General features: G+C 38.9%; 1 protein-coding gene and 1 pseudogene across 6 annotated transcripts in view; one reads left to right on the top strand and one right to left on the bottom strand.

Annotated features, from left to right (window-relative positions):
- The window catches only part of EXOC4 (exocyst complex component 4), a 754,775-nt gene that overhangs the window by 390,020 nt on the left and 342,455 nt on the right, over positions 1-22,300 (top strand). Inside the window, exon 11 of one of the 6 annotated variants that reach the window (XM_072764005.1) lies at positions 13,428-14,386. The exons of the other annotated variants lie outside the window; for them this stretch is intronic. Coding sequence (XP_072620106.1) covers positions 13,428-13,491 — 64 coding nt within the window. The 3' untranslated portion in view covers positions 13,492-14,386. Of the gene's footprint in view, positions 1-13,427; positions 14,387-22,300 lie in introns of those variants that run through there. 6 annotated transcript variants of the gene reach the window in all.
- Positions 11,219-11,628, bottom strand: LOC112928947 (ATP synthase F(0) complex subunit C2, mitochondrial pseudogene; annotated as a pseudogene).

Below are 22,300 nucleotides of genomic sequence, written 5' to 3'. Positions count from 1 at the left end.
TGCTGGTTTGAGCATCAAAATTAGCACTGCCATGTGGATTTATGATTATAGCATGAAGTTGGGAGTCTGCTTTAGACTTTAATTATAGTGAGCTGTGTCCATCATTTTCAGTTTATTTATTCACTAAGTAAAGGATTTTTAGGAAGGTCAAAGGAAATGGTAGAAGTAAAAAATGGCTTTTGAAAACATCTCAATTACAGAACCAGGATATTTGTATAAACTTCAAAGTATCTCTCCCAAAGTGTTTATTAATTATCCTGGAGATTTTAACATAAATCCACAGCTGCCTTGATGCCTCTCCCTCCAAAACCTGATTCTCCTGCCCTAGAGTATGGGCTGGACATTATGATAAACTTCTGGAAAGGCAAAAAGAGTAACTTTACAGTGGAAAAACCTGATAGACACCACCTTGCATGTGATCAAAGTTTACATCACCAGTAATAAGGCCTATTGATGTTATATATCCCCTGATGTGATAAGATGAGAAAGGCACTTCACATCTGTGGTATTTCTCCCCAAAAATCCATAACCACAGTCTAAGCCCTGAGAAAACATCAAAGGAACAAAATAACTGGTGAGTACTCTTGAGAAGTTTTGAAATCATGAAAGACAAAGACTGAGGAATTGTCAGAAGACTGACATAGACTGAAGGAGCCTAAGACATGACATCTAAATTCATTGTGGCATCAAGGATTAGATACTGAAACAGAGAAAGGACATTAGTGGAAAAACTTGGGAAATCAGAATATAGTCTGTAGTGGAGTATTGTACCAATGTTAACTTAGTTTTACCAGTGACACCATGGTTAAATAAGGGAGAGTGGGTTGAAAGGTATACAGAACTCTCTGTACTCTCCTTGCAACTCTTCTGTAAGTGTACAACTTTTTCAAGATAAATTGTTAAAAATAAAAGAAAGATATTTAGTACTTGTGAAGAATCATACAGGTGTATAACTTCATTCAAAATACATCCATTAAAAAATACATCCATTGTGTTTAATGAAGAGAATCTATATAATCTATGTAATTTAAAATTTGATTAATGAAATTTTGCTACTGTATAAAATATTGACTTAATATCTCTTACCATTTTAGCACAAATCCATTACACATTTCATTGGGCTGTTTTTCCTTCTGGCAGATCAGCTCTTAACACTTTCCCTTTATTTGATGTTCATTTGAAAATATTCACACTGTGGGGCTCCTGGGTGGTGCAGTCGGTTAAGTGTCCGACTCTTGGTTTTGGATCAGGTTATGATCTCAGGGACCTGAGATGGAGCCCTTCTTCAGGTTCTATGCTCAGTGCAGAGTCTGCTTAAGATTCTTTCTCCCTCTGTACCTCTTCTCTCTCTCTCTCTTTCTCTAATAAGTGAATAAATAAATCTTAAAGAAATAAAAATTTAAAAATATAGAACAAATACTTTTCATTTATTCTAGAGGAAGAATGTTATATCAAAATGGCTGAAATGAAAGCTCATGAAAAACATAAATATCTGCAAATTGGACAAATGATACAGAAGTCAGGAAAACAAGTGAGCCTGTTAAGCATGATAACAGCCATGCTACTAGAATAGTTATGGAACATTATGAATCTAGCACAGTTTTATAACACTTTACATACATTAGTTTATTTAATCCTTACACTTAAAACTTGTAACCTATGCGATAGTTGTGGTTATTATTCTCCTTTTAAGATGAGAAACTTGAGACAGAGGTAAAGCCCAAATGGTAACAAACCACCAACCAACCATTTTGCCCCATTCCTGAGAATTCGTATAGCAGGTTCATACCATAACATTTACTGAAAAAAACACCCCGCTTTATGGAAGAGAAGCATACCCTGAGCAATTTCATAGGCCACCTTTCTTGTGCACGCATTATGATTTCATTGCCTGCTAGTTCCGTACCAGATGCTAAGTAGTGTTTACCATCAGACCCTTTTACCACCTCATAGGGGCTGAGGCTCTGGGTCAGAATGACTCAAAGCTACACCTGCTGGGTCCCAGAGCATATTCTGTTCTCCAGCACCAGATCTGTGTTTTGGAAGGAAAGGAGTTGGTCCACACGTGGCAGAGGGATGTATGGATTTCCCTTCTCTGCCAGACACCATGAAATGCTTTTACTTAAACAAGTTGGTGTCCTGATCTTTCAAAGACTTTGTCATTCTAGGAAAGGGGGGGCCTCGTGATTAAAAGACTGCCCTTCCACCTTGATTTTCCGAGCACTGTGACTCTTGAATATCATCTCTCTTCTCCTTTTACTCCGGTCTTTTTTTGTGGGGCCATGCTTCTCCTTCCCTGTGTGTTGATATTACATGGCTCATTCCAGCTGACACATTTTGTTAGTGTTAGCAGACAGATTAGAAGGAGTAAAATCACTGTGAGTGTTGTTTCTCATTCTTTCAGGTCAACAGGCTTACTTTCAAAGATAGCACTCCTTGATTGCTCTGCTTGGGGCATAATTGATCGGTATCCAGTTTGCAGCTTATTCTACATCTGACTTGTTAATTTAACTCACAATGTGCCGATTTCAGTATGCACTGTTGGTGTTGTGCCCAAGATCGTGAATCCGAGAAACCACCAAGGAGCCGACACCAATGCAAACACATGAGGGTTTATTTACAAGCTCGAGCTTGGGTCCAAGTGCACCCGACACAGCGGAGTAGGGACTTGGACCCCAAGGCTAAGAGGCGTAGCAGCTTTATAGGGGCCAGTGGCCAAGGGGATTGCAACACATATAGAAAGTTGCACAGTCATGTCGGTCCACACGCAGGTGGCCAGTTGAATCACAGTTTACCCTATAGTGACCATTTGAACTGGCCTATCACTCTGGTCGGAATTGGTGCACAGTTCTGGCGGGCACAAGGCGGGGTTACATTGTTATGAGCCGATTTCCGGTAAGGGTGTGCCCAGCAGTTTGATGAGGGTGGGGCAGCGCCTTAAGCAATAAGCAGGTCATGTGGGGGTCATGCAGGAGGTGGCGGGTGTAGCACAAAATGGAGTTAGTTCTGGTCTGCTTGTCCAGGGGTAGAGGATTTTTGTTAAATTTCCTGGGTCCCATAGTTGGCTCATCTCTGAGGGCTCAGTATCTAACATATATATTAAACTGTCAAATGGCTGGCAATACAAGACTGAATAGCTTATAATTTGCTCATCTGAGCCATTATAACTAATATCTGTAGCTTTTGAATCGAACATACCCACGTGGTGATAATTATTCTTTCACTGATCATTAAATATTGTTTAAGGTTAGAATAATTTCCAGTAGTATCCTCATTTGAAAGCTCTGCCTCTAGTACAGCTTTATGGTCTCTGCACAGCACACTGTCTCTCTTGCCGAGTTTTGGGGGCACTCATGAGAATCTTAGGCATTCTTGAATCAAGAAAAGCAATTTTGTGACTTTTGTTAAAATAGCTGTCCCTTTTATGACACATCACTCATATGAGAAAAGAAAATCAGGTAATATATATTAGTACCAAAATATGAAAAGCTGGTGAATATTTTACCTATAAATCTATACAACCAAATTATAAAGATCTAAAACACCTGAAAAACAGAAATTCAACCCACCTTTTTTTTTTTTTTAAGATTTTATTTTTTTTATGAGAGACACAGAGACAGAGAGAGAGAGAGGCAGAGACACAGGCAGATGGAGAAGCAGGCTCCACGCAGGGAGCCCGACGTGGGACTCGATCCTGGGACTCCAGGCTCACGCCCTGGGCCGAAGGTGGTGCCAAACCGCTGAGCCACCCGGGCCGCCCCCCACCTTTTTAAAAATAAAACATGGCGTGTTAAGCTGATGATCACAGTGTGCTCCCAGGTTTCTTTATATGTATTTAGTAAGCTGTCCTAGATCAGTTTAGAAAGTCACAAAATCACATTTGTTATTTTAAAGATGTATAATTCTGCCAATATAACAAGTGTGGTTAATCCAATTAGTTGCAACACCTCTGCTTTAACAATCTTTAACAGATGCTACTTAGCACACATATGATGAACCTGTGTGAGACTGGTCATAGTTCAGAAAAGATGCCTCTAGATGTCCTTTTATCCTTCTGACTTTGCAAGACTGCAAGTAAACTACAATGTAGTGTTTTACAAAGGAAAGATAAAGCATTAATCCTTCATGATAATTTGCTAAATTAGAATTAATTAATTGAAAATGTGCTTAAAATGACAGAAAGCTTTATTCTTTGGGTTTTAGTGCACTCATAACTTTTCAAAAGATGAAGAAGTAATGGTTACACTGTACTATTGCAAACTTGATATACTTAGAAAACCGAAGAATTTTAGTACAAAATTACCACATTAATAGTTGATTTCAACTTTTAAGAATTGGTAATTGGAAAAATACCACATTACCACATCAACTTTTTAAGGATTGCATTTGATGAAGTAGAAACGACTTTGCGTGATATAAGACATTTGTGGGGCTTGGGTTAAAGGAAATGGGGAAGAAGAAATATTGGAAATGGCCACATAAAAATAAAAGGAAGGGCCTTGGATTTCTGGCAAGGTTGAGAGCTAAAAGACCTGGAAATTTTCCCAGTACAAAGTAGTTAGAAATGCTGGATGTAATGTAATAAACTTCCTTTTAAATGTATTGCTGACCTTGTTAGTAAGAGGTCTCCTGGGGATGAAAATAAAGAGAAAACAAAAAACCAGAGCAGTAAGCGGATACTGATACCGCAGCTGCTCAGGGGCATTTGTCAGTTTCAGTAACCAAGAGGTTTGGGTTTTAACAGCTGCATCACTACTGGAGACAGGACCTTGGGCCTGTACAAGAGGGGGATTTTAGAATTAAAACCACCCTGTGAAGTATAGACTTTTTGAAGGGTTGTTAACTGTAGTAAAAGAGTAGAATAGAAATCAAATGCACTTATCAGCAAGGATAGATGACAAGGAAATTTGTCCTGGCAAAGCAAACAATTATTCTCTAGAAGAATATGCCATAAATTTAGGCCTTGGTTCTTCCTATGGATAAAATTGCCTAACACATGAGTTCACAACCTGAAATTACAGAATGCACAGGGGGATATGTAACCATGAGCTGGCGTCAAGCAGAAACAAAACGCAGTTGAGTTCATTCCCAATAATTTGAGAAATGGGGTTGCTAGTTACAGATTATGAAATGGCTATGTTTCAAACATTTAAAAAATGAAATTTGCATCAAAAACGTAAAAGAATGAGATGCTATCAAAAACATGTTGAGGCAGTCTTGATAAAAAAAGACTTCTAGGGGTGAAAATTTTAATCTTTGCATTAAAAATTTAGGTCATGGTTTAAACTTCAGATTAGACACAGGAGAATTAGCAAACTACTAAACAAATATGAAGAAATAATTAAAATACACTGCATAAAGACAAAAAATATAGAAAGTGTGAAAGAGAAGTTAAAATATGTAGGTTGCAGGGCCACTTTGACAAAGGACCACCAGTTCTCTGATGCTCTTCCTATCTTGAGATAGAGTCCATGCCGTTGAAACCGGGCAGTTTTGTGACTGATCCAAGTATATGGTATAAATAACATTATGTAATTTCTGAGGCTAAGTCGTAAAAGGCTATACGGCTTCTACCTTTTTTGCTGGGCTGATTGTTCTGGGAACCCTGAGGTGACATTAAAGAAATCCAATTACTACGAGGCTACAATGTTTTCAGAAATATCGAACCAGACTGAGGGTCCAGTCCTAGATCTTCAGGTCACTCCTACTTGTTTTGTGTTCCCATCTGAGGTCCCAGACATTATGGAACAGTCAGTCCATCCCTACTCTGCCCTATTAGAATTCTTGGCCCATAGGGACACCAGCCTGGCACAGTCAGTTAAATGTCCAACTCTTAGTTTTGACTGAGTTCGTGGTCCCAGGGTCATGAGATTGAGCCTCATGCCCAGCTCTGTGCTCAACAAGGAGTCTACTTGAGAGTCTATCTCCCTCTCTCTTTGCCCCTCCTGCTCATGCACGCTCTCTCTTTCTGAAATAAGAAAGAAAGAATTCTTAACCCACAGAATGGCAGTTATCAATAAGTTTTGGAGATAACACAAAAGGTTACCACATACACATAAATGAAATTTCAAAAGAAGATAATGGAAAGAATGGGGGAAGAGACAATATCTAAGGACATAGAAATTGAGAAATTTCCAAAATTGATAAATGTCATGAATCCTTGCATCCCACAAGCATAATGAATTCCAAGCAGGGAAGATAAGAGACCCATATTGTAATGCAGCAAAATACAACTATAGAAGACCGAAGTCAGGGCAGCCCAGGTGGCTCAGCGATTTAGCACCACCTTCAGCCAAGGGCATGGTCTTGGAGACCCTGGATCGAGTCCCATGTCGGGCTCCCTGCATGAAGCCTACTTCTCCCTCTGCCTCTCTCTCTCTCTCTCTCTCTCTCTCTCTCATGAATGAATAAGTAAAATTAAAAAAAAAAAGAAGACCAAAGTCAAAGCTAATACATTAAAAGCAAGCAAAGAGGAAAAGAGATAGATGAATTAGCAATAAAGTACAACTTGCATTGTTAAGTATAGTTAGAAGCTGGAAATGTTCTGTTAATCAATAGAAGGATTGATAAATACAGTGTGATACATTACAACAATGAAAAGCTACCCAGACTATCCAACAGTAAAAAATAATTGAATAGGAACTGTGTACCTCAACATGAACCAATCTCCCAAACAGCATGTTTGAAAAAAAATATAGTATGATGGCATTCATACAAAGTTTAAAAATAAGAGAAACTGTACATATGTCTCTATCCTGTAGTAGTCCTTACATGTATAAAAGATAAAGACCTAGTTCAGAATGATAAACATTAAAAGTCACTCTAGTAGAAAAAGAATGTGATTGGAGAGGACTGCACTCAAGGCTTTAACTCTAATGTTTTATTTTTTTAACTGGATAGTTGCTGCATGGATGCTCATTATTCTTTGTACTTAAACATTTGAGTATTTCATAATATAATTTTGAACAGGAATAGGAAGATTCAATGAATAGGATGACTAGGAAGCTGTATGACTTCTCCTTGAAGGAAATACATACTTAATCTGAAAAGATTTGGAGGATAGAGATTAATTGAATCCTATTTACCCCTTTTGGGGTTAAGTGAATAGTTAAACACATAGGAGAAAGATCAAAGCAGATCTGGCATGAAGTCAGTTCTACCAGATTGGGAGATTTTTGAACCTTGGCAAGGGGGGAATTGATGAAGTGGATGGAGAGGAGGAGGTAAAATAGGAGATATAGACCCTTATGGTTGAAGTCTAGGGATTGTTTATGAATGGCATATGTTGTTTGATAATGAACAAAGTGGAATTTGAACTTCTATGTCATCAGTGATGCCACTGAAAAATCCTTATATTCTTAAAAATCTTCTGTTCTTCTGCATATCTGTCATCTTTTGATGAAGATGACTGTTTTTCATTTCTCAAACACCTGGCAATCACTGTGATTTGTCAACTATAAATGAAGTCTTTATAAGTAAGTATGAAAGGGAAAGAGATGGGATGCATATGGGGTGGGGCAAGACTAGAGAAAGACAGATGGGAAGTGAAGTCATTTTCAATCATTAAGTTGTTAAGAATGGTGGTTGTGAGGCCATTACGGCCATTTTTATTCTTTCGAATGGCAGTTTGGTCAAATGGAGAAGAATGAGTTACACAGATAACAGCTTCCTTGGAGATTTAACTTGATTTTCAAATCCCTTGGCAAAACTTTTGCTCAGTCTTTTAGTTGGATCTTTTCTTTGCTAATAGAGACTCATTTAGATTATTGCGAGCGTTACAGCATGTGTGTGATGTAGCTGGGAGTTATTTAAAAAATGCAAGAGAATCGCAGATTGGAAGTACACAATACAAAGCTGAGATAGGAGGAAACAGAATGTGGTGATAACTGGCCCACAAATATTCATCTTCCAGTAAATGATTCAGCTAACCTTCATGCCTGCTTTGCCCTCCTTATAGTTTTTTGTTCTCACAATTTGAGTCCTTTTAAAAATTGGATTTATACATCATAATGTTTCATTTGCTTTTTTCTTCACCTCATTTTAATTTTTAGCTTTTTCTGAGTAAGAATATGATCTTGGCTTCTAGCCCGCCATTGAATTGGCTGTCATTGGGTAAGACACCTACCCTTGATCCACTTAGCTACAGTGGGTAGGATGGAATCATCCTGTAGAACAAAGTCTCTAGTCTGACCTCATCCACAGGGACCATATGTGGAGTAGCTGTACTCACTGATGGTGGAGGTCACTGTGTCTCCTCTTTATATCCAGCTATGTACAGCCAGCAGAGTAGGATTTCCGTCTAACCAGCTAGCACAAACTGAGACTTGACAGGGCTAGCACAGTTTTGATAAATCTGTAGGCAAAGAATTGGTACTAAGTTTAGTATTTGGTACTAAGTTTAATGTTTGGCTTTCTCCAGCATCCTTATTGTTTCATGTGTGTGTGTGTGTGTGTGTGTGTGTGTGTGTATTTTTTTTTTTTTTAAGATTTTATTTCTTGGGATCCCTGGGTGGCACAGCGGTTTGGCGCCTGCCTTTGGCCCAGGGCGCGATCCTGGAGACCCAGGATCGAATCCCACGTCAGGCTCCCAGTGCATGGAGCCTGCTTCTCCCTCTGCCTGTGTCTCTGCCCCTCTCTCTCTCTCTCTCTCTGTGACTATCATAAATAAATAAAAATTAAAAAAAATTTTAATAAAAAAAAGATTTTATTTCTTTATTTATGAGAGACACACAGAGAGAGAAAGAGAGGCAGAGAAATAGGCAGAGGGAGAAACAGGCTCCCCACAAGGAGCCCCTGCGGGACTTGATCCCCTGACCCAGGATCAAACCCTGAGCCAAAGACAGATGCTCAACCACTGAGCCACCCAGACATCTGTGTTGCATATATTTTGAGTCTGAATTTCTATGATGGTATTTGCCCCTCTCTAGTGTCTCTTAGCTCCTTTGTCCTCCATATTTCATGACCCAGTTATTGATACAAGTCCTAACTTTTCTGCAGGCTAGTTGAATTCTTCAGTCTGGCCTTAAAATAAATTCAAGGACTTGTTCATTATTTTAGCTTACCTGGTTATTAATCAGTTGCCAGGAAATGTGCCTTAAAGAGGAAAAAAAAACCTATTGGATAAGGATATTTATTAACATAAGTATTTATGTTAAATCTTAACATACTAGTGTTTGGATCTAGGAAACTGTGTGTGTATACAGACATATGTAAAATTTATTTTTATTTTTATTTTTATTTTATTTTTTTATTTTATTTTATTTTTATTTATTTATGATAGTCACAGAGAGAGAGAGAGAGGCAGAGACACAGGCGGAGGAAGAAGCAGGCTCCATGCACCGGGAGCCCGATGTGGGATTCGATCCCGGGTCTCCAGGATCGTGCCCTGGGCCAAAGGCAGGCGCCAAACCGCTGCGCCACCCAGGGATCCCCTAAAATTTATTTTTAAAGTAGGCTTAGAGGACATATTTGCCTTGAAGCACTCTTAAGATAGTTGGTCTAGAGTAGTATTATTTAGCATCACTTTACATACCATTGAACTCAGAGTCAGAATCATGATGGAGACACCCTATAATGCAAATAGAAATGTGCTGAGGTCATTGTGTAATTTTATAGGGATCTTCACCAAAGCCAAGAAGGTAGTAAATTTTATTAGCATGATTAACTCTGAAAGAGCTGGCCTTTTTGGGAAGCCTTTGCATAGAACTCTTTGCATAGGCACACAAATATATAGAACAGGCATTATATATGGTGTGTATATATCTACATGCATTTTTCCTTTGATCAACATAACCTTTAATTAACTAGAATCAAGTCTTCCACAAAATGAAAATAGGTCTTGAAAAAAGTGGCAGCAATAAAACAATACTTGCAGCTTTCTACTTTGAGTCCCAGTGGATTAGTGATTTTACTTTACATTTGAAATGACAGTATAGTGATGATTATTGTTCCTTTGGGACAGATAAGAAATGGTGCCCAATTTTATTAGTCATTAGTATTCTCTGCTATAAGCAGTATGGGAAGCTCTGGAACTAGAAGAATATGGCCTAAATATATATATATTTTAAACAAGTAAATTATCTTTCAGTATTAGTAAAAATGTCGTTTGTCTGCCTTAGAAAAATAAAACCTTCAAACGTAATTTAACTTGTCTGTCATTTTAAACATTTCAGAAGACATAGCCCCATGGTCCAGGCCCATTTTTCTTCGTCAGAAGATGGTTCATTGTTTCCCGGGTGAAAGTTTTGACATTTATATTATACTCTGAGTACTTGGAAACCGAGGAATGCCAGTTCTTCTGGAATTGAATAATGATATCTCCTCTACCAGTCGGGCATTTGCAATATTCTGTGTACAGTCTGAAATTGTGGAAAAACCCTCTTTGCTTACATATTTTTGTCATAATACTTTTTTATTACTGTTCTTGTTACATTGCTCTTTATTGCCATCCGTCTTCATAGTTTCTTCCATATGCAGTCCAGTCTTTCTCATCCCCACATGTATTGCTGTAGGTCAAATGGTTAAGAAATCCAGTTTTGAAACTCCCTTTTGGTCTCTAAGTAAAACAGCCCACACCTCCAGCTATATCTTGGTAGAGAATTCTAATAGTGAGGTGAGTGTTTGTGACCATACTGAAAATCCTTCCCTGACCATATTGAGCTCCCTTCCTGACTGTTCACCTAGCTCCGTTCCCATCTCGTGACTCTAGCACACTATGGTAAGGGAAACTGAGCAGTCCTGTGGCCCAGTCCTCACACACCAGTCCAGTCTTGAGAGCTATGAAGTAATAAAGACTTTTACTCCCAGTTTTCTTAAAGAAGAGAAAAATCACTTATTAAAATTCATTTCACAGCAAAACTTTATTTTTCTTTATTTTTTTAAAGATTTATTTATTTATTCATTCAGAGAGAGCGAGAGAGAGGCAGAGACACGGGTAAAGGAGAAGCAGGCTCCATGCAGGAATCCCAACGTGGGACTCGATCCCAGGTCCCCAGGATCACACCCTGGGCTGCAGGCAGCGCTAAACCGCTGCGCCACCAGGGCTGCCCTCACAGCAAAACTTTATTAAAGATCCTCTTTTTTTGTTTTCTTACCAACATAGTATTTATTTGTCTTCCTCTGTCAAACCCTGAGCCAACCACTTTCCCCGGGCTGCCTGGGGAGATTATAGGGCAGATGAGACATGAGAGGAAGACCTATGGAAAGTGGACTGGCTCTGTCACAAGGCGAAGAGGATGAGAAAGGCCACCGTCAGACAAAAGAGGCCCTTGGCCCCCGGGCGGGCAAGGCCCAGAATGGAGTAGGAGAACAGTCTTCTGAGAGGCTTTGCCAGCCTAACCAATGATGAGGCTCCCAAACACAGTCCCAATTCCAGCCCCAGAGCCAGCCCCCTTTACCGTGGCAACCCCAGCCCCAGTGAACTTGGCTGCTGTGTCACTGTCCCTTGAAATGGCACTGGGACGGAAATTGTGTGTAGGAATAAGTGAGATCAAGGGCTGCCAAGATGCTGAGGCTCTGATCTGTTGTCTCGGGTGGTTTTAGCACCACTGCAGACAGTGATGGGCTCAGCAGCTGAGAGGTGCTCCTGACCAAGAAGGGGGTGGAGACTAACTTTACACAGGCCTACATGTCAGGGGACAAGGGGCCCTGGCGGGAGAGCTGCTCCCTGTTCAGAGAAGACAGAGGGGCTGGGGGGATATGCGGAAAGAGCAAAAGGAAGCTGTAAAGATCTGTTTTCTTCAAGAGTTTTCCAGCAGCAACTTATCCCTCTCTTAGAAATCAGTATTTCTTAATAACATTGCCACCGAATTAATCTCGTGTTAAGCGTTTGCTGCGTGTCGGACCCCATGCTAACCACCTTCAACGCACACGTTTTACTTTGCACAAACAACCCCATGTGATGTGCCCTGTTGATATCTTTGTTGTTTTGGAGGGGGAAATTGAGGTTCAGAGACTTTAAGTAACATGCCCCTCATTACATGGTGAGGAAGTCATTGAGTCGTGCTTCAAAGCCAGGCATCAGAGGCCAGAGCTTGCTGTCAATACAGTCAGATGCATTTAAATCAGTAAAAATGTGTGTCATGCTGTCTGTGTCCACACACTGAGGATAAAAAGAGAGACAGCCATGCTCAACTCAGTGTCAGTAGCCCCTAAAAACGAAGGGTTATTAAAAGGGGGAGGTTGGGGGATCCCTGGGTGGCTCAGTGGTTTAGTGCCTGCCTTTGGCCCAGGGCGGGGTCCTGGAGTCCTGGGGTCAAGTCCCACATCGGGCTTCCCTGGGTGGAGCCTGCTTCTCCCTCTACCTGTGTCTCTGCATTTCTCTCTCTGTGTGTCTCATGAATAAATAAATGAAATCTTAAAAATAACTAACGAACTAAATAAATAAATAAAAGGGGGGGTTGTGTTAGAAGAAGGGAGAAGTAGGATAGGAAAGCACAGAGAGGGTCTCAGGGAAGGCTTTAGCGAAAAGATGATTTTTGAGGAAAGTTTCAGTGGGCGTGACCAGATTGTGTAGGGTTGTTCAAGGCAATAAAGCAAAGGTAAAGGGTTTTCACAGGGTGACCTCAACACCACCATCATCTCATCCCCTAGGAGGTTGTTAGAAATGCAAATTCTGTCCTGCCCAGACCTATGAGATCAGAAACACTAAAGGTCAGGCCCAGCAGTTTGCATTTTTGCAGATCCTTACAGATGATCCTGATTTGCATTCTATTTTGAGAACCACCATAAATGCTTAGAAGGTGAGAAACCCATGGCTTATTTCAAGAGTTTGAATATTATTTTCACTTCTCTCTTGCAACCAGAAGGAATAGAATTGTGTCTTTTTCACACCCAACCTTGCCTCTCTCTGGCCCAATAGTATTTGGGAAACCCGGGTAGCTCAGCGGTTTAGCGCTGCCTTTGGCCCAGGATGTGATCCTGGAGACCCGGGATCCCGCGTTGGGCTCCCTGCGTGGAGCCTGCTTCTCCCTCTGCCTGTGTCTCTGTCTCTGTCTCTCTCTCTCTCATAAATAAATAAATAAATAAAATCTTTTTAAAAAAATAATAAAGGATGCCACAAATGGCTCCGTCAGTCACACACAATGTATTCATTTAATAAAGATTTATTAAGCACCAACTTTGTGTGTTTACTGTTTGAGGAAATTTATTCTAAGCACTAGTCTGGAATTGGCTGCATCAGAATCAGAACCTAGAGAATCTTAAGAACAGACCATATTTCTGGGTCCCATCCCTGGTCATTCACATGCTATAGGTTAAAGCCTGGGACCTGGCAGGCTAGAGTTTGAAAGCCCCCAGGGCAGTTCTGATGTTCCCTTAGGGCTGAATGATAGATAAAGAGATGGTCTTTACCTAGAGTAGTTAGTCTTCTTACTTATCTTTTGTCCTAGTCTTTGCTTCTGTTTTTCATTATCTTTGTTCTCTTTCAGAGAAGCAAACTGTGTGGCACAGGCAGTTAAAAGTCTTGACTCTCAGTTTCAGCTGAGGTCATGATCTCAGGATCCCAAGACTGCCTCCAGCATCCAGCTCTGTGCTCATTGGGGAGTCTGTCTGTCCCAGGCCTTCTGCTCCTTCCCTGCCTCAAGCTAGAGCAAGGTGCTCTTTTGCTTGCTGTCTCAAATAAATAAATAAATGAAATCTTTTTTTTTTTTTTTTAAAGCAAACCAGAAGTAAAAAAGGGAGATGATGGCTAATTTTAATGCTCAAAGAAGAAGAAGGCACTTTAACATAGATTGTTTTATTTGACTTTTACAGTTCTGTGGAGTAAATACTATTATTCATTCTCATTTTCTTTTTCCATAAAACATTGGAGGTTATAAAATCTTACATGAGGTCACACATCTAGTTAGTGCTACAGTATGGTCGAAAACCTGCAGCTGTGTAACTCAGGAGCCCACATTTTTTCCCCCTAATTTATCCCAGTGTACTGTAGAAATAGAAATCCGTTGTTTTAAAAATGTGCTGTGCTTAATAACCACATATGTGTTCAGTTTTAAGAACAAAGAAAACTTTGATTTTATTTTTTTCCTGTACTCTGTGGATCAGTGCCTTTCCATGTAAAGAAGCCTTAGGCTATTTTTTTTTAATTCGTTGCGTATAGTTTTAAGTAGTGATTTCATTTTTTGAGTTGAGACCGTTAATCTTAAGGAAGATGCATGAGGATATTGTACAACTGTATTTTTTAGCACTATACATTATATATCTCTTAAGCATCTGAAAATAGCTATTAACGTTTAGCAGGCATGTTACTCTGTACCAGGATCTCATGTCTGGCTTTCTTATTTCCTTCAAGTACATTGACTATTATTTTTCTCTCTTGCTGTTTTTTGAGGCCATGTATTTAGATTTCACATAGGACATTAAAGTTTGGACGCTGATGGTTAATTTATTTGCGGGTGTCGTGTGTCTATAAAATGGAAAATAAAAATAGGGTCTCGATAATAAATTGGTCATTAAGAGCAGGCAAGTGCTTTACCCGTTTGATGCCATGCATATAGAATTTCTAACCTTGCAACAAACCTTGAAGTTGCTTTTTTTTTTTTTAAGATTTTATTTATTTACTTATGAAAGAAACAGAGAGGCAGAGACACAGGCAGAGGGAGAAGCAGACTCCCTGTGGGGAGGCCGAATGGGGACTCAGTCCCAGGATCCTGGGATCATGACCTGAGCCAAAGGCAGATGCTCAACCACTGAGCCACCCAGGCATTCCCCTTGAGCTTCCTTTTGAAAAGTACTGTTACTGCTAATTAGTATCAACATTCACCTTTTATAAATGTATGCAAGGGTGAAATTACACCACACACACCTTAAAGAGGCTATTGTGAACTATATTTACATAGGGATATATTTACACTTACTTAGCCTGTGGAAAGTTTCATACTCAAACTCTTCTGTGTCTTTGGGGCACCCTTCACCTTAGCCCCTCAAGCAAAGTGATGATCATCCCTCAGGTCTTCTCTGTAGAATTTGATTTGTCTGACCCTTTCTATGCTGAATCAATGAATAGGCTGAATTATTTCCTATAGTGATTTATCCAAGTGTGTGTCTTCTCTACTAAGGGGAGCTCCTTCATAGAAGGATGGTCTCTAGGAGCTCTGGCACAGTCTAAAATGTTGCACATCCTCTAAATGCTTGATTTTGGCTTAATAAAGAAAGTTTTTTCTTTGCCGTTGCAGTGGAAAATGTACTAGAGCAATTGATTGTGCATTACTAGTTGTGAGTTACATACTATGACTCTATTTTTAGGAAAACTGAGGCCCAGTGTAGCTAAAAAGCTTGCTAACATCATATAGAAGGTTCTCTAAATTTAGTCTGACACTATGTTCATTTGTCTTTCAATCCTATATACTTTTCAGTAAACCAGCATTTGCCAAACTCTGTTGCACAAGGCACTAGGGCCCCAGGAAATGTAACTGCAGTTATGGCCAGTAAGGGAAAAAGATAGCATTTGGTGGGAAGGGGGAAATAAAACCCTTGGTTAAGTAACATTTAATAGGGTTTTTCTTTTTACTGCACGATTTTTCTGAACTGTAATGTGCTGAAGTGCAGAGTGCCAGAAAGATTGATACAGCATGCAGTATTTTCCAAAGTTAGGTGTCCACTTTTTAAATTTACTCTTCTCTTAGGGAGACTTCTTTTTTTTTTTTTTTAAAGATACAATTTAGAGAAGCTGTACTAAATGAATTCTGTATGATGTTGATTCAAGTTCTTTATACCAAAGTCATCTTGACTTTGTGTGTGAACAAAATAAAGATATTGGTTGTGGACTCTTTTCCTGCATTTGTCTCTGATTCACTCTATGAGTTTTGACAGATTCCAAAAGTGCAGGAAATTGTTTCCATTTATTCATTGATAAAGAGGATATCTGGGGAGACACATGGTCAAATACTCAACCTTGGAATTCCCGATTTTGAGCTGTAGTCCATTGTTTCACTAATTGGTCCTAGTCAAGATGTGTATGTCAGATAATGTTGTAACAAATAACAATGGACAATACGATACCCATTCACTTATATTACTCAATTTATATTTTATTGCCTGAAGTCCAGTTGGCTTGGTGATTGTTTTTTATATGGAGACTTAGTTATCCAGTGGGGTCCAAGGAACATTGCAGGGACCAGTCTTCTGTTATAATTTATTTATTTGTTAATAAAGGGAAAGAAATGAATTCTTTTCTGCTGTTAAATACTAACATAGTAGGATCTGTTTTCAGAGAATTTAACTTGATCAATTTCAGATCCTAGGCTTCATATGAATTAAAGTTTAATTACAAGAGGGTAGTTAAAGGAAGTTGTAATTTCAGAAGGGCACCTCTGAAAGCAAATAGAGACTGGATTTAGAGAGAGAATCCACAGTACTAGTTGTAAAGAGAAAGAACCCATTAGTGTCCAAGATAATCAGTAGAAGGGAGTATTACTGCCATCACAACGTGGAATTCGTGATGGTGGAAGGGCCAATTGAGTTTTTATAGTTTCCTCAAGAGACTAAGTAGCTTAATTTGGTTAAATGTAGTCTGGAAAAGAACATCCATACAAAATAAACACAGTGAATTTGAGAATGAGAATACCAGGCCTATTTTAATTTTAAAAGGAAGGGGAATTAGCATGGTAGGAGCCTAACACCTGATGGGAGACTCCACCATTTTCTAGCTTGATGACTTTGGATAGCTCTCTCTACATTTTCTTAAAATGAAGTTGACTATGACTATAATTCTATGATTCTAAGCTAGGAATGTAGAAGAAAGTAAAACTAAACATGTCTTTGCAACTGATTTTTTAGTTGATGTGTTAGAATTATCATAGAAGGACTAATTTTTTTTTCTTTCAGTAAATATTACAGATTTGATCATCTAGTTGAATTTATCTGTAAAAATGCTTTAATTTTTTTTGATATAAAAAATGCCACCAGTGCTCCAAATAGTCCCTCCTCCCTTTCGCCTTGAGTTTTTGGTTTTTATTTTATTTTTAATTTAAATTCAATTTAGTTAACACATAGTGTAGTATTAGTTTCAGGGGTAGAATTTTGTGATTCATTAGTTTTCTATAATACCCAGTGCTCATTCCATCAAATGCCCTCTTTAATGCCCATCACCCAGTTACCCTGCCCCCCCACCCCCTTCCCTCCAGCAGCCCTCAGTTTGCTTCCTATAGTTAAGAGTCTTATGGTTTGCTTCCCTCTGTTTTTATTTTTCCTTCTCTTACTTTATTTTTCCTTCTCTTCTGAACAGTGTTTTTTTTTTAAATATTCTTTGGAATTACCTTAGAGCAAATTTAGGGACCCAAAAATTAAGTATAATTGCTTTATATATTACTATATATTTATATATATACTTAAATGTATTTTATGTGTATGTATATACACACATATACTTTTGTAAAATCAAATTATTACCTAATTTGTTTTACTTCTTCATTCATTAGACTGAGGTTTAAATGATGTTAAATGGTCCAAGAAAATCTTTAATAATCAAAGATGTATCACTGTTTCGTTTTTTAAAGGCAGTTTCTGAAGTAGAATATTTTTAACAGTGGCAGCAGCTCTGAGGAACATATCTTAACATCCGTTGGCAAGTATTTTGGAAAGACTCTTATTGGGATGCTGACATTATCATCTGTTTATTAAAAAGAGCAATTATAGCATATTCTTACCTGGTTGGGGGGAAAAAAAACAGAAAGGACCAGATAAGAAGACAATTTGAGAATACAAATGTGGAGATGTATGTCAATGAAAATAAACAGCATCTAAACCTGCATGTGATATTCCACGAAAGGGTTAAAAACACCTAGAAAGTCATAATTTTCCAAATTGAATTTTTCTGAGTAATTAAAATTAAAATGTATCCCTAGACTTTAGAAGTCTTTCATTATTTGAATAGCTCTTACCCTCAAAAAGATCAGTGCAGAATATAATAGGATTGCATAATTCACAGTCTGTGACAGGATAATCTGAATTGGAGATAGGTTAAAGCATATTACCTTAAAATTTTTAATGAACTTGAACATTAACACGATTAAACAAGATCAACCAGATCAAAAGCTAACAATCAAATTTTTAGGTACCATTGAAGAACTTGTTTCCACCAGGGCTTTGCTATGCCAATTACACATGTGATTTATTTGTGTATTATATTTTCTACTAGATAGCACTTTTAGCTAGAAGCTCCGCTGCATTTATAGGACTTTAGAAATGATGAAAGCTTTTTTAAAAATAAACGTGTAGTATTCACCTGGCCTTTCTGCTAATGTGTGAATGGACTTCCCTCCCAACTAGTTTGAATTATCATTTGTATGACCACCATGTGTATGTATGCATGCAGATTTGTGTGTGTGAAAAATTATACATGTGTATACCTTTTTGTTAGTTCCATTTGCCTTAATATAATTCAATTATTATGATGAACAAATGTAGTTAAACTGTTCCCAGCATGGTACCTTCCTTCTGCTTTGTTAAGAATTTACAAATGGGGCAGCCCTGGTGGCTCAGCGGTTTAGCGCTGCCTTCAACCCAGGGCCTGATCCTGGAGACCCAGGATCCGAGTCCTGCATTGGGCCCCCTGCAAGGAGCCTGCTTCTCCTTCTCCCTCTGCCTGTGTCTCTGCCTCTCTCTCTCTTTCTCCTAAATAAAAAAAGTCTTAAAAAAAAAAAAAGAATTTACAAATGTAGTTTTATCAGTTACAAATGCCTACTGCAGGGCAGCCCTGGTGCCTCAGTGGTTTAGCACCGCCTTCATTCAGCCCAGGGCATGATCCTGGAGTCCGGGGATCCAGTCCCACATGGGGCTCCCTGCGTGGAGCCTGCTTCTCCCTCTGCCTGTGTCTCTGCCTTTCTCTCTCTGTGTCTCTCATGAATAAATAAATAAAATCTTTAAAAACAGAAACAAAACAAATGCTTACTGCAGTGGTGATAGACACACACATGAGTATATTTGTATTTATATTTATACACATATACAAGCTCCTAGGTCAACATTGGACATAGCTTTTTATTGACTAATAAGTGTACAGATCAACACTCCCCCAAAGACATAGGAGTCACATTAAAAAAGATTAAGTTTGAAATAAATTTAATAGTATATTTTATTTCATCCACTACATCCAAAATATCATTTTGTTCATCTTAAAAAATAAAACTGCCAGTTATTTTACCAGCAAAAAATGAATGTATTTGGGAATAGCAGAGAGTTGCAGTCAGGGACAAGCAAGCTGTAACAAACCATAGGCAATTCTAGACAACAAAGGAGAAGTATACTCTTGTAGAGAAAATAGGGTAGGAGGCGGGCTTCGGTAAGGCTGTTATAAACAAAAAGCTTATTGAAGTAAACTGGGAGTTCCAAGTATAGTTGTTTTTTGTTGGCTGAGTTGTGATTGTGTCTCATTGGCTAGGATGTTCCTAGGGAAGAGGAAAGCCTGTCTTCTTCCTGCTGAGAGTTAAGAAATTTCTTTGCCCAAGGTGCTTCTCTTCCTGTTGGGTCCATGTGTAATAAATGGTAGGGCATGAGTGCACCCCCTGCTGGCCTCCATTCTAAATGAGATTTCCTTTTATTAATTTTACACAACTCCCAACTCATAATTAATATAAAAATTGTAAGATATTTTATATTCTGATTTTTATACTTAATACTAGGAACCCAGTGTGTATTTTATACTTAGAACACATCTCAGTTTGGCCACCTGGGAAGTTCTAACAACTGCCTGTGGCTTGTGGCTACTGTATTGGACAGCACGGGGTTGTCATCAGTGTGTACATGCAGTGTGAGCAGCAAGGAGGTTGGTGACTTCAAGAATAATGACGTTAGGATGAAATCAGATCATTCAACAGCTTCTCCAGTAGTCACTGCTACACACACACACACACACACGGTAGGGAGAAAAAAAAAGCAAAGAAAAGACAGCTTTCTAAATATACGTGGACACAAAGACTGTCTGCCAAGAGAGTTGCCTGAATTATTTCTTCTTGTTTGCTGACAGAAACCACATTTTTTCAAATTCAGAATAGGATAAGGACCACAGAAATTTACAGTCCTTGCGGATTCCTTCTCTGATTGGGGAAAGAAAAGCCTGCAGGCTTCACACTTCTGGAGACCTGCAGAGATGGGAAGCCTACATTAACATTCCTATTGTGGGGGGCAGGGACCAGAGCTGCTCTGAGGGGAGGTGCCCTTACTTGAGTAGTTTGCTTCTCAGAAGAGATTGCAAATGGAAGTTTCTGCAACTACAGATGCTCAGGCCCGATTAATATGAATGTGAAGGGCGTATCCTAGTCCCTAGAACGGGCTGCATAAGCAGCAAATTTCTTTTTCTTTCTTTCTTTCTTTCTTTCTTTCTTTCTTTCTTTCTTTCTTTCTTTCTTTCTTTTTCTTTCTTTTCTTTCTTTTCTTTCTTTTCTTTCTTTCTTTCTTTTAAAATTTTTATTTATTTATTCATGAGAGACACAGAGGGAGAGGTAGAGACACAGGCAGAGGGAGAAGCAGGCTCCCTGCAGGGAGCCCCATGTGGGACTGGATCCCGCAACTCCAGGATCACAACCTGAGCCAAAGGCAGATGCTTTAACCGCTGAGCCACCCAGGCATCCCATCAGCTAATTTATTTCTCACCTGGTGGAGACTGGCAGTCCAAGGTCACCATGGTGCCAGTCTCCTCGGGTTCTGGTGAGTTCCCTCTTCTTCACCTACGGATGGCCACCTTCTTGCCATCAAAGGGTAGAGAGAGGAAGCACTGATGTCTGTCTCTCTTCATAAAAGCCCTAAGTCCCTCAGGAGACTCCACCTCCATGACCTTATCTAAACTAATTACCACCCAAGGATCCCCACCTCCAAATACCAGTACACTGGAGTTTAGAGCTTCAACCTATGAATTCTCAGGGACACAAACACCAAGTCCATCGCTGCTTTGCTAACTCAAGTGTGTTCTTACACTATTTTGTGGGTACATACTCACTGGCCTCCTTCTTCCTGTTTCTTTTTTAAACCAACATAAAATTGAAGCCAGGAGACTCATTTAGCATATAATTAATTATCAGGTGCTTTGAAGATTTAAGTTGAAGCTTTTACTGATCAAATGATAACTTACACCACTGATTAGTTAATAAAATGACCCCACAAAAACTCCATTGTTAAAAGGAAACAAAATAAAGTTGACCGTGAAATACCAATTAATTTAACAGCCTTCTATTTTAACATTATAGAACATTATAGAACATTATAGAACATTATAGAAATCTGTTCATTTTTTTCCCCTCAACTCTCAAATGCTTATTCCTGAAAGCTATGTTACCATTTTTATTTCTGGCAGGTATAAGGACTTGACATTTTGAAATTCTGAAATTCTGGCTATCTTAAGGGACAGTGGACAATTACTTAGATAATGGAATAATATAAATGATACTTGAAATTTGCATGGTGCTTTATAGTTCATATTATTTATAAAGTGCCTTTTTGAAATACTCAAGATAGAACCTAATGAAAACCCTCAGACTCAGAGAAGTTTGGGGATAAGGCCACCCAGCTGTCGGCATGGTAAATCCTGCTTCTGACTTAGAGACCCCTTAGTTCTTCTATCAGAATGCAGCAGAATCTCCTGATTTATAAGAATCACATGAAAAAGAACACAAAAAAGTAGAATATATGGTCAGTACAGGAAAAGGAGTTCTTCGTAAGTGACTTGGAAACTAAGACAAATGATGATTTTGAGGTTTGTATCATCACAAGCTCTAATTGAGTTGTTGAGGGAATCCCTGGGTGGCTCAACGGTTTAGTGCCACCTTCAGCCCAGGGCATGATCCTGGAGACACGGGATCGAGTCCCACGTCGGGCTCCCTGTGTGGAGCCTGCTTCTCCCTCTGCCTGTTTCTCTGCCTCTCCCTCTCTGTGTGTCTCTCATGAATAAATAAATAAAATCATTTAAAAAATAAATAAATAATTGAGTTGTTGATACTGAGTTTGACAAAGAACAAATATTCTGGTTGGCTAGGTAGGGACATATTGACTGAAAGGATTAGGTAGCTTACTTGAGCCCTAATAAAAGATAACAAAAAAAGAGGACCTGACTTTAATTGACACTGTTTCATGGAAAAAGGCAACCAGTGTTTTTATTCTTTTACTGATTGAATATTTATTGAGCATTTATTAACTTCTAGAGAACAAAGACAAGAAAGAAGCTTAAATTCTGGTGGGAGAGAAGTTTCTATTTCATTGCAGGCATCATGCTGGGTTTGATACTCTTTCAAAGTCCGACGACAGCCTCTGCCATTATCATATTTCCAATTTAAAGATGAAGAAATTGAGTCTCAGGAGGTTGCCTAATATT

Source organism: Vulpes vulpes, chromosome 7 (genome assembly GCF_048418805.1).
Source record: "Vulpes vulpes isolate BD-2025 chromosome 7, VulVul3, whole genome shotgun sequence".
Classification (NCBI taxonomy): Eukaryota; Metazoa; Chordata; class Mammalia; order Carnivora; family Canidae; genus Vulpes; species Vulpes vulpes.
This window is presented reverse-complemented; position numbering and strand designations above follow the sequence as displayed.